Below are 18849 nucleotides of genomic sequence, written 5' to 3' on the forward strand. Positions count from 1 at the left end.
CAGGTGCCCAGGGAGCAGGCCCAGGAAAGCACCCTCCACCCTATGGGCCAATATCTCCCACTTTCCACTCAACAGCAGTAGGCCTAAGGAAGAGCATTCCACCCGCATGAGCAGCACCAGCAGAGATCAAGCATGAGCCTCAGCAGCACCACTGAGCAAAGTAGACTATAATGCAAGTCTACTTTGTTCAGTGAAAACTGAAAACTAAACAGTCTCTGAAACCACAGCCCATACAAGTAGGCCAGGACCTATATGTTACATATAAATAGGACAACTGAATGCTAAAACAGAGATTAAATAGGATCCAGTCTCTTACTGTAACATTCAAAATGTACAAAACACAATTAAAAATCATTCACAATATCAAAAACCAGGAACATCACAGCTTGAATGAGAAAGATAATCAGATGATTCCAACATCAAGGTGAAACAGATGATGGAATTATCTGACAAGGATTTAAAAGCAACCATCTTGGGCTTCCCTGGTGGCGCAGTGGTTGAGAATCTGCCTGCCAAGGCAGGGGATACGGGTTCGAGCCCTTGTCTGGGAAGATCCCACAAGCTGTGGAGCAACTGGGCCCGTGAGCCACAATTACTGAGCCTGCGCGTCTGGAGCCTGTGCTCCGCAACAAGAGAGGCTGCGATAGTGAGAAGCCCGCGCACCGCGATGAAGAGTGGGCCCTGCTTGCCGCAACTAGAGAAAGCCCTCGCACAGAAACGAAGACCCAACACAACCAAAAATAAATAAATAAATTTTAAAAATTAAAAAAAAAGCAACTATCTTATATGCTTGAGCAAGCAATTAATAATCTCTTGAAGAAAATGAAATAAGATAAAATCTCAGCAAAGAAACCTAAGTTATAAAAAAGAACAAATGGAAATTGAAAAAAACACAGTAACAAATAAAAACCTCATTTGAGAGGCTCAGTGACAGAATGGAAATGACAGAAGATAGAATAAGTGAACTTGAGGACGTATCAATACAATTAATAAGTCTGAACAACAGAAAGAAAATCAATTTTTTTTTTTTTGAAAATCAATTTTTAAAAGATAGGGGCTCTTGGGCTATAACAAAAGCTCTAACGTTCATATCAACAGAATGCCATAAGCAGAGGAGAAGGGGTGTGGGGGTGTGGAGGGATGCGCTAAAAAAAAATTATTCACAGAAATAATGGGAAACTTCCCAAATTTGGTGAGACATATATCTACAGGTTCAAGAAGCTAAGTGAATCCCAAATACGAAACTCAAAGATATCCACACCAAGACACAACACAATTAAAGTTCATAAAATATAGGAGAACACCAATTTGAATGATAGTAGATTTCACATTCGAAAACATGGAAGCCAGTAGGAAGTGTTATGCCATTTTGCAAGTGCTGAAAGAAAAAAACCATAAACCATTAATTCTATGTCTGGCTCAATTATCCTTCAAGAATGAATGAGGAATAAAGACATTTTCAGGTAAAGAAAACAAATCTGTCACTAATAGACTCACCCACATAGAGGGGCTGAGAAATTCTCCAACCGAAAGAAAAAAGCAGGAAGAAACCTGAAAGTTCATAAAGACAAAAAAAAAAACAAAAACCACAATAGAATGGATAAAAATAGAGGAAATATAACAGACTTTCAGTCTCTTTATGAGTTTCTTAAATCGTATTTGATGACTGAAGCAAACAGTCTAACACTATTTGCTGTGGTACTCAATATATGTAAAGGAAATATTAAAACAATTATTATTTTTAAAGTGGGAAGGGTAAAGGGAACTAATTCTACTTCACTCTCAGAGGTGAAAGTTGATACCAGTAAACAGTTATAAATTATGTATGTATATTGTAACACCTAAAGCAACCTCTAAAGAAACAATACAGTGCAATATACTCAAAATACTATAGACAGGGCTTCCCTGGTGGCGCAGTGGTTGAGAGTCTGCCTGCGAATGCAGGGGACACGGGTTCGAGCCCTGGTCTGGGAAGATCCCACATGCCGCGGAGCAACTGGGCCTGTGAGCCACAACTACTGAGCCTGCGCATCTGGAGCCTGTGCTCCACAACAAGAGAGGCCGCGACGGTGAGAGGCCCGCGCACCGCGATGAAGAGTGGCACCCGCTTGCCGCAACTGGAGAAGGCCCTCGCACAGAAACGAAGATCCAGCACAGCCATAAATAAATAAATTAATTAATTTTTAAAAAAATACTATAGATAGATCAAAATGTTCCTGTAACCCACAGTAAGTCGAGAAAAGAGAAACAGAGGAACACAGAGAAAACAAATACAATGGCGGACTTTAAGCCCAGTATATCAATAATGGTTTTAATGCAAATAGTCTAGAACACCAACTAAAATACAGATGTTAACACAGTGTTTAAAAACACACAACTATACGCCCATTGTGTTTGAAGAAAATCCCTTCAAACACAATGACATAAGAAGGTTGAAGTAAAAAGACAGAAAAAGAAATACCGTACAATTTTTTAAAAGCAGTAATGGCTATAATAGCAGATAAAGTAATCTCCAGAATAAAAATAATTACTCAAAACAAAGAGCATTACCACATAATGATAAAAGGATAAATCCACCAAGAAGACATAGCAATCTTACACGTGTATGCAACCAAATCCAGTGTGATGTGACAAAGGCAGTAAGAAATGGGAATGAAAACTGAAAGAGTAAAAACTAAATCTGATTAATAAATTAAACAAAATATCTGTTCCTTTTCTGTATTCTCTATTGGCTCCCCTTTCTCCTACTATATTCTATAAAGTTTTATCCTTGGAATTTTGCTGTTCTCTACACTCAGGCTCCCCCAGAGAGCTTAACTATTCTTACAGCATAATTTAATCATGGGTTGTTGAAGTCTTTCAAATTTATCTTTCTCATTTCCCATTTTTTCAACTGTTTCAGATGTCAAGGCAGCTGAATCTAATTTCAGGCTTTTCACCAAACTACTATCACTCAGGAGCTCAGGGTCTTACTGGGAGGAATGAGACACAACCAAATGGTACAATTGGGTGCATCAATAGAAATAATGCATAAGGTAAAGAGGCTGAACAGAGAAGATGTCTTGGAAGAGAGGCTGCAAAAGAAGAGCACAAAGAGTGCTCTACCTCTACCTAGTTCCCCACTTTTAGAGATTTACCCCAGACATGGCAGGCTGAGAATACTGGGCTGCGGCCCCACCCGACCTTACTCGTAGGGCGGAGGTTCCACTCCAGAAGAGGCAATCCAAGAAGACCAGAGAATACCATCCACACCCAACACCATTCTTATAAAGAAGGGATGTGTTACTCCAATATAAGTGGGTCACTGTTCCAACTCCCAGAGCAATGTCACAAAGCTTTTTCCCAGGAGAGGCAAGCCATAAGAACAGAGAGCTCCACACATCTCCACAAGCAGACTGACTTCATTTGGAATAGAACACGGAGAAGTTCAAGCCTAAGAACGCCAGCAAAACCAATGCTGATCACAGTGGTAAGCAATTAAGAGGAAGCTGCTAGCTACATGATACGAAAAAGGCATACAGTAGACAAGCTAGAAGTTTAAAAGAAAGCCTCAAAGACTGACCTAAAAGACTACCTCTAAGAAAGGGCGTTACAGTAACTGAATCAGACCACGGAGCAATTTATGCCTCAAGGCATTGCTGAAAACAATACAGCAATCAGCTTAGCTGAGGCTAACAGCTGATGCCAATATTGCAAGACAAACAAGAAGATTAACAAGGAGATGAAAGAGACATTAAAGAGAACTGAGTTAAAGCCATAGTCATAGGAGGAGGGAATGGATGGAGACCACAGTGAGGGAGGTTGTACATATACCAAAGACTCTGCTTTTGGGACTTCCCTGGTGGCACAGTGGTTAAGACTCCACGCTCCCAATGCAGGGGGCCTGGGTTCAATCCCTGGTCATGGGAGCTAGATCCCACATGCATGCCACAACTAAGGGGCCTGTCTGCCGCAACTGACAGGGCGCAACCAACCAAATAAATAAATAAATAAAATATTTTTTTAATTAAATGTAAATCCAATTAAAAAAAAAAAAAAAGACTCTGCTTTCCAGTGAGGAAATTCAGAAGGTGCATACTGCAGGCGAAACAGACTTCACTTCCAAACTGGTCACTAAATAACCAGACAAGCAAAACAATAACAAATATTCTCAGCCCAGAGAGGGAAACAGTATCCAGAGCTGCAACAATATATTATCTAAAATGTCCAGTTTATAACAAAAAGTTGTGACACACACAAAGAAAAAGAAAAGTGGCCCATTCACAGGAAAAAAACAAGCAAGCAATAGAAACTGCCTTTAAGGAGACCCACATTTTGGATTTAGCCAGCAAAGACTTCAAAGCAGTCATTATGAATATGTTCAAAGAAGAAAAGGAAATCATGCTTTAAAAATTAAAAGAAGCTTCAATGAAATCCTAATCAAACTACCAATGGCAGTTTTCACAGAACTAGAACGAAAAATTGCACAATTTGTATGGAAACACAAAAGACCCTGAAGAGCCAAAGCAATCTTGAGAAAGAAAAACGGAGCTGGAGGAATCAGGCTCCCAGACTTCAGACTATACTACAAAGCTACAGTAATCAAGACAGTATGGTACTGGCACAAAAACAGAAATAAAAATCAATGGAACAGGATAGAAAGCCCAGAGATAAACCCACACACATATGGTCACCTTATCTTTGATAAAGGAGGCAAGCATATACAATGGAGAAAAGACAGTCTCTTCAATAAGTGGTGCTGGGAAAACTGGACAGCTACATGTAAAAGAATGATATTAGAACACTCCCTAACACCATACACAAAAATAAACTCAAAATGGATTAAAGACCTAAATGTAAGGCCACACACTATCAAACTCTTAGAGGAAAACATAGGAAGAACACTCTTTGACATAAATCACAGCAAGATCTTTTTTGATCCACCTCCTAGAGTAATAGAAATAAAAACAAAAATAAACAAATGGGACCTAATGAAACTTCAAAGCTTTTGCACAGCAAAGGAAACCATAAACAAGACGAAAAGACAACACTCAGAATGGGAGAAAATATTTGCAAACGAATCAACGGACAAAGGATTAATCTCCAAAATATATAAACAGCTCATTCAGCTCAATATTAAAGAAACAAACAACCCAATTCAAAAATGGGCAGAAGACCTAAATAGACATTTCTCCAAAGAAGACATACAGATGGCCAAGAAGCTCATGAAAAGATGCTCAACATCACTAATTATTAGAGAAATGCAAATCAAAACTACAATGAGGTATCACCTCACACCAGTTAGAATGGGCATCATCAGAAAATCTACAAACAACAAATGCTGGAGAGGGTGTGGAGAAAAGGGAACCCTCTTGCACTGTTGGTGGGAATGTAAATTGATACAGCCACTATGGAGAACAGTATGGAGGTTCCTTAAAAAACTAAAAATAGATTTACCATATGATCCAGCAATCCCACTACTGGGCGTATACCCAGAGAAAACCATAATTCAAAAAGACACATGCGGCTTCCCTGGTGGCGCAGTGGTTGAGAGTCTGCCTGCCAATGCAGGGGACGTGAGTTCGAACCCTGGTCTGGGAGGATCCCACATGCCGCGGAGCAGCTGCGCCCGTGAGCCACAATTGCTGAGCCTGCGCGTTTGGAGCCTGTGCTCCGCAACAAGAGGGGCCGCGATAGTGAGAGGCCCGCGCACCGCGATGAAGAGTGGCCCCAGCTTGCCGCGACTGGAGAAAGCCCTCGCACAGAAACGGAGACCCAACACAGCCATAAAAATAAATTAATTAATTAATTTAAAAAAAAAAAAAAAAAAAAGACACATGCATCCCAATGTTCATTGCAGCACTATTTACAATAGCCAGGACATGGAAGCAACCTAAATGCCCATCGACAGACGAATGGTTAAAGAAGTTGTGGTACATATATACAATGGAATATTACTCAGCCATAAAAAGGAACGAAATTGAGTCATTTGTTGAGACGTGGATGGATCTAGAGACTGTCATACAGAGTGAAGTAAGTCAAAAAGAGAAAAACAAATATCGTATGTTAACGCATATATGTGGAAACTAGAAAAATGGTACAGATGAGCCGGTTTGCAGGGCAGAAGTTGAGACACAGATGTAGAGAACAGATATATGGACACCAAGGGGGGAAAACTGCGGTGGAGTGGGGATGGTGGTGTGCTGAATTGGGCGATTGGGATTGACATGTATACAATGATGTATAAAATTGATGACTAATAAGAACCTGCAGTATAAACAAACAAACAAACAAAACAACTAATACTAAACTTTCATTGGCTTATTTGTATGGAAATATGTTAATATAAATGTTTCAGACATTACATGAAATTTCTAAAAATCTTATATGTTCTGGTATAATGTTATAAGTCATAATTCTAGTTATTACTTTAAAATGTATATCTCAGAAATAACTAAATTTCCTTGTCAATTGCACTATTATGAACTTTCATCAAATCTTTAACTGTGGTCATTTTTAAGTCTTTTGTCATTTACAGACAGTTCTGGGTGTACTCTGATGCTTTTGCAAATATGTTCCTATAAAAGGGGTTCATCTTCAAGGAATGCATAGAAAAGACTCTGACAAGTACAGGTTTCTGGTAACTGACTGTACTGCTGAACTGAATGAGTAAGCATTTTCAGAACTCTAATGAAAAACTGATGAACTCATAAAAGTGCTAACAAAAGATCAAGATAAAAAAAAATTAATTACATGGGACTGAGTGAACTGATGAGAATGATTATAATTTTTGTGACTTTCTGTTTGAATTAAAAAAAAAAAATCCCAGAAGGACTCAGAGGCAAAGAATATACAAATCAGTTTTCACTGCAAAGTAAAGGAGCTGTTACAGTGGAGGATTACTGGACTGAATGTCAATATTATGACACAGTATGAGTGTGTTTCGTGTTTGGTAACTGTAATCATTGTTGCTTTTGTTGTGGTCATCCATTTACAATGCTTGGTGTCAGTCTTTATCTCTTGTAAAAATAAAACACAGTGTGCGTGTGTGAAAAAACAAAAACAAACAAACAAAAAACTACAATGAGGTATCACCTCATACCAGTCAGGATGGCCATCATCAAAAAATCTACAAACAATAAATGCTGGAGAGGGTGTGGAGAAAAGGGAACCCTGTTGCACTGTTGGTGGTAATGTAAATTGATACAGCCACTATGGAGAACAGTATGGAGGTTCCTTAAAAAACTAAAAATAGAACTACCATACGACCCAGCAATCCCACTACTGGGCATATACCCTGAGAAAGCCATAATTCAAAAAGTCATGTACCACAATGTTCATTGCAGCCCTATTTACAATAGCCAGGACATGGAAGCAACCTAAATGTCCATCGACAGATGAATGGATAAAGAAGATGTGGCACATATATACAATGGAATACTACTGAGCCACAAAAAGAAATGAAACTGAGTTATTTATTTATAGTGAGGTAGATGGACCTAGAGACTGTTCATACAGAGTGAAGTAAGTCAGAAAGAGAAAAACAAATACTGTATGCTAACAAATATATATGGAATCTTAAAAAGAAAAAAAACCAAATTGGTTCTGAAGAACCGTGGGGCAGGACAGGAATAAAGATGCAGACATAGAGAATGGACTTGAGGACATGGGGACAGGGAAGGGTAAGCTGGGACGAAGTGAGAGAGTGGCATGGACATATATACACTGCCAAATGTAAAACAGATAGCTAGTGGGAAGCAGTCACATAGCACAGGGAGATCAGCTCAGTGCTTTGTGTCCACCTAGAGGGGTGGGATAGGGAGGGTGGGAGGGAGAGGCAAGAGGGAGATATGGGGATATATGTACACATATAGCTGATTCACTTTGTTATACAGCAGAAACTAACACAGCATTGTAAAGCAATTATACTCCAATAAAGATGTTAAGGAAACATTAAAAAATAAAATTAAAAGAAGGTAATGGCAATGTCTCATCAAATAGAAAATAAGCTAATAGAACTTACAAATGAAGCAAATGGAAGTTCTGGGGTTGGAAAGTACAACTAAAATGAAAAATTTCCTAGAGGCTCAACAGTAAATAGGGACAGACAGAAGAATCAGTGAATATGATGATAACAGAGACTATGCAAGCTGAAGGACAGCAAAAAAAAAGAATAAATAAAAATGAACAAAGGCTCAGAGAGCTATTCGACAAGATTAAGTGCACTAACATATATATAATGGGGGATATCCGAAACAGAAAAGAGCAGAAAAAAATAACGGCCAAAAACTTCCCAAATTTGATGAAAAACATTATCCTACACATCTGAGAATCCCAATGAACTCAATGATAAACAGAGAGATCCATACCAACACATCATAATCAAAATCAAAATGCTGAAAGACGAAGAGAATATCCTGAAAGCAGAAAGAAAAAAACAAATCACATACAATGGAACACTAATAAGAATAGCTGATTTCTCATCAGAAACAATAAAGGCAGAATACAGTGGAAAAACATATTCAAAGTGCTGGGAAAAAAAACTGTCAACCAAGAATTCAAAACCCAGCAAAACTACCTTTCGAAAAGATAAAATAAAAACATTCCCAGATATACAAAAACTGAGAGAATTTGTTGGTGGCAGGCCCATCTTACAAAAAATACTAAAGGAAGTTCTTCAGGCTGAAAGCAAGTGACACCAAACAGTAATTCGAATTTACAGAACAAAACAAATAGTGCTAGTAAAGATAATTATGTTAGGTAATTACAAAAAGACAGGACACTTGCATATTTTCCTTTCTTCTAACAGATTTTAAAAGCAAGCTTACATAAAACAACACATATATAATTGTATTATTGGGGCTATAACATATAGAAATGTAACATATTCAACAATAACATCAAAAGGAGGTATATGGGAGCAAAGTTAGAGTACAGCAAGGAAATGACACTGGGTGATAACAAATCCACAGGAACAAATAAAGAGAATAAGAAAGAGAATAAGAAATAAGAATAGATTCAAATAATAATGTAACAAGCTCTATAAATATAAATATTTGCTCTCTCTACTTCTCTAAGCTCCTTTAAAATACATAAAATTACATAAATAATTATGACAATGTAACAATCTACTCTTGGGTTTGTAACATATAGGTGTATTATGTATTATAATAATAGCAAATACAAAGAAGAGGGAATAGATCTATATAGGAGAAACATCTCTGTATCACACTAGAATTTAGTTAGTATAAACTGGGAGTATATTCTGGTAAGTTAACATAAATTTTATAAGCCCTAGAGCAACCACTAATAATATAACTTTAAAAATTAGCTAGGACTTCCCTGGTGACGCAGTGCTTAAGAATCCGCCTGCCAATGCAGGGAACATGAGTTCGAGCCCTGGTCCAGGAAGATACCACATGCCGCAGAGAAACTAAGCCCGTGTGCCACAACTAATGAGCCTGTGAGCCACAACTACTGAAGCCCACATGCCACAACTACTGAAGCCCGCGCACCTAGAGCCGTGCTCCGCAACAAGAGAAGCCACCGCAATGAGAAGCCCACACACCACAACAAAGAGTAGCCCCCGCTCGCTGCAACTAGGGAAAGCCCGCATGCAGCAACGAAGACCCAATGCAGCCAAAAATAAAATAAATAAAAATAAATAAATTAATTAATTTTTTAAAAAATAAAAAGTACAAAATAAAAATTAGCTACAAAATTATTAAAGAAATTAAAATACTGGAAAATATTCACTTAATGCAATAAAAAGCAGTAAAGGATGAACAGAAGAACAAAAGAGTCATGAGGCACATGGAAAAGAAAAAGTAAACCAGCAAGTGTAAATCCAATGTTATCAATAATTACATTAAATGTGAATGGATTAAACAATCACATCAAAGGCAAAGACTGTCAGTCTGGAATTAAGAAATAAAAAAGATACAACTATAAGCTATTTACAAGAGATACACTTCAGCTTCAAAAACATAAATAGGTTGAAAGTAAAGGGATGAAAAAAGATACGACATTCAAGCAGCAACCATAAGAACTGGAAAGTCCACACAGACATAATACAAAATAGACTTTAAAACAAAAAAATATGTTGCTAGAATTAAAGAGGGACAACAGCAAAAAGGTCAATTCATCAGGAATATATAACAATTATAAACATAAATGCACTTAATATCAAAGTCTCAAAATATATGAAACAATTCTGACAGAAAAGGGGAAAACAGACAAACAATAATAATTGGAGACTTCAATACCCTACTTTCAAAAATGGAGAAAACTAGCAGAAGATCAACAAGGATCAGAAGACTTGAATGCTATAAACCCACTAGAACTAAGAGACATGTATAGAACACACCACCTAACAACAGCAGAACGCACATTCTTCTCAAGCGCGAACCATATATTCTACAGGATAAACATTATGGTAGGACATAAAACATCCCTCAGTAAAATTTAAAAGCACAAAAATCCTATAAAGTATATTAGGAAATAGTTTAGATGAATTAAAAACACAACAAACCAAAACTTAAGGCACACAGCTAAAGTAGTGTTTAGAAATCTATCAATGTAAATACCTACATTAAAAAGAAACATCTCAAATCAATAATGTAACATTTAGGGAAACGTAAACCAAAACCACAAGATACCACTTCACAGCCACCAGAATGGCTATAATCAAAAAGACAGAAAAATCAAGTGTTGTTGAGGGTGTGGAGAAACTGGAAACCTCATAATGCTGGTGGGAATGTAATATGGTGCATATTCTTTGGAAAACAGTTTAGCAGTTATTCAAAATGTTAAATACTGTTACCATGAATGAGAAATTCCCACTCCTAGATATATACCAAAGAGAAATAAAAATAACAAATACACAAACCTGTACGTCAAATTCATAACAGCATTATTCATAAGAGTGAAAAAGTGGAAAACAATCCAAGTGTCCATCAACTGATGAACAGGTAAACAATATGTGACATATCCATACTATGGACTATTATTTGGCAATAAAAAGGAATGAGTACCGATATACACTATAACATGGATAAATCTTGAAAACGTACTCAGTAAAAGAAGCCAGCCACAAAAGATCTCATATTGTATGATTTCACTTACATGAAAATGTCCAGGATAGGCATCTCCAACCTCAGCTGACTTCTCAGAACTACCTGCCAATCCATCTGCTTATCCTTGGTCAGCTCCATCCCCTATTCACTTCAACACAAATTCTAAGCCTTCACCAAGCCACTCTCCTCAAATCCCTTAACCCACCTCCACAACTCTCGACCTCCCTCAGCAGACAATCTTGCTTTCTACCTCAAAACTAATCTCTCAGTTTCCTCTCTGTAAACTTGTATCTGTTCTTATGCTCATTTAATTCCCTTTTCCCTTCAAGTCACAGAAAGGAATATAGAAACAAACTGACTCTAATATCAGACTCCTCCATGTAGTTCAGTTCTAAACACTGTCATGAAGAATGCAATGAAAATCAAATGCTTCATCTAATAAAAGATCTGAGGATTTATAAATACACCTAATCCAAAGTTAACATTATTGCAGGAGTTCAAAAGTAAAAAATTAGGCACAGCAAGATATTTTTAACAAGCTAGTCATAAGGACACTTAATATCTCCTTCTCGGGCTTCCCTGGTGGTGCAGTGGTTGAGAATCTGCCTGCTAATGCAGGGGACTCGGGTTCGAGCCCTGGTCTGGGAAGATCCCACATGCCGCGGAGCAACTGGGCCCGTGAGCCACAACTACTGAGCCTGCGCGTCTGGAGCCTGTGCTCCGCAACAAGAGAGGCCGCGACAGTGAGAGGCCCGCGCACCGCGATGAAGAGTGGCCCCCACTTGCCGCAACTAGAGAAAGCCCTCGCACAGAAACGAAGACCCAACACAGCCATAAATAAATTAATTAATTTAAAAAAAAAATCTCCTTCTCTACGTACCTGTTGAATGTTTGAGAGTCCCTGGCACAGTGTCAGGAGATACCCTCAACATTCTGAGATCTGAAGAGTGATACTCCAACTCTCTAGTTGGCTCATGAGGAACAAATGGAGGCAATACAGATGAAAAAGACTGATTAATGTCCATATTAGAAGGATATACCTATGAAAAGAGATAAAAAACGAAGAAAATAAGATTAATTTTAGACTTCATCTACTAAAAAATAACCTCATTTTTATGAAAATGAATGCTGAGCAGTTATACCAGTTCCTCAAGATCATATTCTCAACCCTCCTGAATTCATATATAGGTCATATCTTGTTTGGTTAATTCCAGGAAGGCTCTACAAATTATTTGAGGGTTTGGAAGTCTACCTGTATAGAATATTACAGATAGGAGACCTAGAAGTGTTCTATTACTCAGAAGTTTGCTACTTAACAATAGTATGATCTGAACTATGGTAATATTCTTGACAAGCTCAAGGACATTTTTTTTTTAAGAAGGAGAGGTATGTTAGGGAAAGGAAAGAGGAAAGGAGGGAAGAGAGAACAGAAATATTTTCAAGAAATCCACAAATGTTTAGAAGAAAAATAAACGCATCAAAGAACTGCATCTGTGATCAGTTACCAAAAAACATAAGTTCTCAAATTTTTTGAAACAAAAGTAGTGGGAAATATAAACTGATGAAGCAAAGGTTAAATGCTGAAAAAGAAGTTCCTGAAGTTTCATGACATTCCAGCAAGTCCTTGTTAAAAAGGAAATCAGAAGGGACTTCCCTGGTGGTCCAGTGGTTAAGACTTTGCCTTCCAATGCAGGGGGTGTGGGTTCAATCCCTGGTTGGGGAGCTAAGATCTCACATGCCTCATAGCCAAAAAAACACAAAACATAAAACAGAAGCAATATTGTAACAAATTCAACAGACTTTAAAAATGGTCCATATCAAAAAAAAAAATCTTTAAAAAAAAAAGAAAAAAGAAATTAGAAACTATTAGTACTGATGTTGGTACATAAACATTACACAACTTTTCACCAAATTCACAGTATACTCTCATATAAAAACAACATACCACTTTTATTTTCCTAAAAAGTTATTCCAGTGCTGCCCTCTCAGGAGGGAGTCTAAAAATGTACATAAGCATGAATTTTTCTATCCTCTTTTATGAAAGGTTTTTCAGTGTGTAGTAACAAACATTCTTAAGAAGCTGGCAGAATGTGGAAATAAATAATTCTACTTCTTCTGCCCATATAGTTTCTCTAGACCCATGGTTCTCAAATGGGGAAGATTTTGCACTCCCCCACCTCCCCCCACCAAGGAACATGTGGCAATACCTGGAGACATTTTTCGCTGTCATAACTTTAGTGGGGGTAATGTTACTGACATCTAGTAAGTAGAGGCCAGGGATGTTGATAAACATCCTAAAATACACAGAACAGCCCCCCACAACAAAGAATTATCCAATCCCAAAGCAATAATGCAGAGGAACCTTGCTCTAAACATAGCACAAAGTTCTTAGTTTTCAATTATCCTACTGCCGAAGGAGACATGCAGCTCATTAATAGCATGGGTTTGAACTGCACTGGTTCACTTATACATGGATTTTTTTTTTTCAATAGTAAATACTACAGTACTACACATGATCCAAGATTGGTTGAATCTGTGGATGTGGAAGAACCATGAATATGGTGGAATCGGGGATACAGGGGGCCAACTGTGGATTTTCAACTTCGCAGAGGGTCAGTGCCCCTAAATCCCACATTGTTCCCAGTCAACTGTATATATCACATATATGATAGATAAGTACTTGTGTGTGCTCATGCATGCACTGTGTTTAATAGAAGTTTTCCCCTAAAGCTTCCAAACGTAGGGAAAAAAATTTCTATTACAATCTTGACTTCGATAACATTTCAAAGCTTCGAAATATATAGATTATTAGAGCAGTTAATAAAAAAGAAAATGCAGAATGAAAAAGATGAGACGTATTTGTTTAAGAGATCAACAGATGTTTATCACTAAAAATTAAAGGAGTCAGGAGGGAAAACAAAATCAAGATTGGTTTATCTCCTAGTTTTTATCAATAATGAAGACAGAATCAAAGACAATGAAGAAACCAAGAAATGCTAACACCTCTATAAGAACTGAGAAAATCTGTAAGTCACTCTGATTTTAGGAAAAAAATGAGTCATTCTGATCTAAGCAAGGTGAATGAGATGTTGGGACGATTCACAGGAAAATTTCATGCAAGATAGAATATGGGTCTACCTAGGAGAAATAATACTAGGGTCTTAAAATAGAGATGATAACCATCCACACAGAGAAAAGCATTTAAACCTTGAGAAGAAACAAATTCTTTGGGATGGAGGGGGGACCAACAAAAACACGAAAGAAATCTAAGGAGTCAACCTTAAATAATATTTAAGAGTTACGTGGCCAAAATAAGGGATACTAAAACAGTATTTTATTATAGAGGCTAAAAGAATGTAATATGCTGCTGCCAGGAACAAGGAGAGAGAAGGAACAGAATAACGAATTAGAGTAGGAAAGCCCTGGTAAGAGTCTAATGGTCTAGTTTCAGTAAAGGGAACTAACAGCCAGGCACTAACCATGTAAGTGCTACATACCTTACACCCCATTTAACATAACAACATTTGAGGTTGATTATTATTGTTCCTATTCTTATGTAGACAAGGAAGGAGAGTGATCCTCGAAACTCATTTGCCCAAGGCACAAGGCTAACAAAGTAACTGAACAGGGTTTTGACTCCAATTCTCCACAGTCTCTTCATAGCCCCAACCTACATCATACATAAGTGGATCCTCAAATAATCATTTAGAGAATGACGGATACGTATCAAAGTGAGGCAAACAAGTATGAATGCCTCTTTTGAGACACAGATGAGAAGAAGGAAGAAACCAAAGAGTAGGCAAACCCCCTGAGAGCAAGCTGGGCCATGCAGGAAAATTATCACCATGTCTGGCTCATTGTTTCCCTCATATTAGCATTACGTAACTCCCAGACCACAGAAGAGAGCTAAGAGTGAAAGACAATATAGAGAACAGCATCCTCCCTGGACTAAAAACCTACAGTTAAGGGCAAATAAAATTTGAAATTGGGGCTTCCCTGGTGGCACAGTGGTTGAGAATCTGCCTGCCAATGCAGGGGACACGGGTTCAAGCCCTGGTCTGGGAAGATCCCACATGCCGCAGAGCAACTAGGCCCGTGAGCCACAATTACTGAGCCTGCACATCTGGAGCCTGTGCTCCGCAACAAGAGAGGCCGCGATAATGAGAGGCCCGCGCACCATGATGAAGAGTGGCCCCCACTTGCCGCAACTAGAGAAAGCCCTCGCACAGAAACGAAGACCCAACACAGCCATAAATAAATAAATAACCACCCCCCCAAAAAAATTGAAATTGTGTAAGAGTTAATCTCAGCACATCACTGTTAACTGAAAATACATCTTCATGTCTTTAAATATATTTTATCTACATGAAAAGTTGACATAAATTACAAAAGTAGCACTATCAAAAAAATCAGAAACTCTCAGTTTAAATATAATTAACACTGCTGTATGTTATATATGAAAGTTGTTAAAAGTAAATCCTAAGAGTTTTCATCATCAGGAAAAAAATTTTTTTCTATTTCTTTAATTTTGTATCCATATGAGACGATGGATGTTCACTAACTTTATTGTGGTCATCATTTCATGATGGATGTGAGTCAAGTCATTACGCTGTATCCCTTAAACTTATACTGTGTTGTATGTCAATAATATCTCAATAAAACTGGAAGAAAAAGGAAAAAAGAAACTAAGTTTAAAATTGATATTTTGTTTCTCATTCTTATTAAAACTAACTTTGACCTTCACTCTTGCCAAAATGATGCAAAATCTTGGCTTTGGTTTCACTGAAGAACAGTTTATGGTATAGTGGTTAAATATATTGACAAGGTTAGTTTCAAATACTAGTTCCCCTACTTGCAAGTTCCTTAACCCTCTAAATATCAATTGTAAAATGGGGATGATAATAATCCCCAACAATCCTCCCTGATAGGATTGACCAAAGGCCTAAATGAATTGAGGCATGTAAATAAATCTCTTAGCATATTATTTGAGCACAGCGTGTAAGCTATCATTTTCATCCCCATCGTTATTAAATTGAAAATTAGAATTAAACAATGTCTAGAATGTTGAAGAAAATAAAACTAACCTAACAATTCTCTATATTAAAATTTTTAAATAAATTCAATAAATTGTAAATAAAAGGAAAAGTTCATCACAAAATCTTTGTTCAGTTTCTCTTTTCAACTACCTGAACCTAAAGGTCAAAATATAATTGCAGAGACTTCCCTGGTGGTCCAGTGGTTGAAACTCTGCGCTCTCAACACAGGGGGCCAGGGTTCGATCCCTGGTCAGGGAATTAGATACCGCATGCCGCAACTAAGACCCAGCGTAGCGAAATAAATAAATAAATAAATAAATATTTTAAAATATAATTACAACTCAAACTAGCAGCTTTCCAATGACATACTAATCTTATACATGGGAAAATAGGAAAAGGAAGGTAACATTAAGTATACCACATATATGACCTAACTGTCTTTAATGACTAACAGAATGTAAGAATATATTATCAGGAAGTGGGACCCAGATTGGAGCTGACAGTATCAGACAAAACCAGATGGGCAATGGGACCAGAGAAACATTAAAGCCAAAAGATCCAAGGATCCAGGTAAATGAAGCCTTGTATGTAAAAGAAAATTTTGACTTCAAGATATCTCTGAAGTTAAAATCTTTCAGGGGTTTCTAAACAAATACTTGAATATGTCAGGGCCTATATACCAAGGCCCGTACATTGAAGGCCAGAGGGGGAAAAAAGCACAACTGAATATCTCCATGAATGAGTCTAATCTTAACACCATCCCAAAGGTTCTTGCTGACACAATTTGGAAGAGTTAAGATGCCTCAAGATGAAAGACCTGCAAGCTCCAAAGGATGGCCTTTTCCAAAACACCACAGAAGTCACTAAGTCTCACGGTCTACGAAGCACAAATATTTCTTTTATGCCAACCTCTAACAAATTAATGCAGCATATTCCTGGATATCAGATGAAAACCAGATTAGACATCACAATTTGGTATTAGAGGATATAAACGGCCCTTTACTTTCATCCTCATTTTTCAAATAAAATATTTCTTTCCCTACCGCATAAGAAATGTCAAACAGAAAAACTTACAGGCTCTTCAAAACTGCTCTCTTCCTTAGATGGCAGCTGTACAGTAGATTGCCAGTGCAGGGAGCTGTCACAAATCTCTAGATCATCAAGCAAATTTTCTAAACCTGCTAGCTTAATGCACTCACCAGTCAAGTCACCTTGGTCACATATCTGGGAAACAGTAAAGAGTAAAAGTAAAAACAAATAACAATACCATTTCCTGAAACAATACTGGAAAAGACCATGTCTCTCCCCAACAATCATTTTATTGTCTCACCTCTCTTTGTAGTTCAACAACTCTTTTCCTGCATACAACAGCATTTTCATCTAGGCTACAGCATTCAGTATCATCATCCAGAGTATAGATGTCAGATTCAGCCTTCCCCTGCAGGCCCTCTACAAAATAGGAGTCATTTTGCATAATTGTATAGACAGTAAAACTGGACTTGGCTCCCACAGGCCGAGGAATTTCACCTTGGTCTGTATCAGCTTTCAGCAATGTCTCTTGGCCAACTGCAATTAATGATGCATCACTGATCACTGGCAAAGCACCTTGTGACTGCATCACATGCCACCAAGTTTGCTGAAAAGCTGCTTCCTACAGCTGCAGATGGACCTTCAATGACGTTACTAGAGTTTCCATTCTTACCCAAAATACAGTTTGAGGAATCTGCAACTTCTTCAAAGGTGTGCTGCTTTAAATCTTGTAAAACCAAAGAATCTGAAGTCCATATTTTCATTGGATAAATAATGTTTGAAGATCCTAACTTCTCTGCAAGGTCAAGAGCAGAAACAGACTTTATCTTCCCAATGGGAAGAAACGGTTCATTGTCTGTATCATACTGAAATAAAGCCGACTGTGTTTTGCCAAGACCAACAGCCTGTCTGAGAGATTTTTCACTTAAAGAAGATGACGACTTAAGCTCTGGACTAAGAGAAAGTGGCTTAATGAATATTTCCTGAGGAGCACTGGGGAGTGATTTTAAATTAGGATGCCAGTACAGGGAGCTATCACCATCATCTTTTTTATACAACAATGGTTTTGAAGCTGCTGATTCAAACACCCCAGGAGTAGATTGATAGGGTGGATGATTAAGTTTATCAAAGAAAAAGTTTTCATAATAATTTAATAAGGAAAGATCTGGATTTTTTGGTTCACTTTCTTGGCTGTCATTTGTTAAAGATTTATTGATGTCAGTTTGGATTTCATTTACTGTACTCTTTCTCAGAAGGTTCAATAGAGGCAATAACTGCCTGAAAGGCTACATTTTCAGTAGCATCAACATTTTTCCCACCAAAAGCAGAAGGTGGCTTTTGGTTTCTTTCTTCTTGAAAACACAGCTGTTCTGATGTCTCATCTGAGTTGGATTTAATAGTGTGAAGAGGACCACCAGAAACCTCCATCTTAGAGGTATCATGCCCCCTGGAGAGTATATGTGCTTCTGGCACTTCTACAGAATTATCAGTAACTACAACATTCTCAATATATTGTATTTCTGAAGATCTGGGATGCACCTCTGAAAATCCTAAAGTATTTCTATTCTCCTTTAGTTCAAAACATTGAGATAATTCTTTCCCCAGATCTTCTTCATTTCTTTTATAACCCTCCAAAGAATCCATCTTTTGTTTCATCTCATTCTCAGCAGGAGCCCTTAAATAAACACTCTCAAAATAATGACTATCAGCTGTCAAGGGAACCTCTCTTC

The 18849-nt window shown here is 37.6% G+C and overlaps 1 protein-coding gene across 1 annotated transcript in view; it reads right to left on the reverse strand.

Moving 5' to 3' along the window:
• The window catches only part of ALMS1 (ALMS1 centrosome and basal body associated protein), a gene marked incomplete at its 5' end in the record, with an annotated part of 114350 nt that overhangs the window by 93807 nt on the left and 1694 nt on the right, over window positions 1-18849 (reverse strand). The window contains 3 exons of the mRNA XM_082426215.1: window positions 11935-12094; window positions 17165-17314; window positions 17421-17539. Coding sequence (XP_082282341.1) covers window positions 11935-12094; window positions 17165-17314; window positions 17421-17539 — 429 coding nt within the window. The remainder of the gene's footprint in view (window positions 1-11934; window positions 12095-17164; window positions 17315-17420; window positions 17540-18849) is intronic.

Source organism: Balaenoptera physalus (assembly GCF_965194825.1).
Source record: "Balaenoptera physalus genome assembly, chromosome: 15".
In the NCBI taxonomy this organism is placed as follows: domain Eukaryota; kingdom Metazoa; phylum Chordata; class Mammalia; order Artiodactyla; family Balaenopteridae; genus Balaenoptera; species Balaenoptera physalus.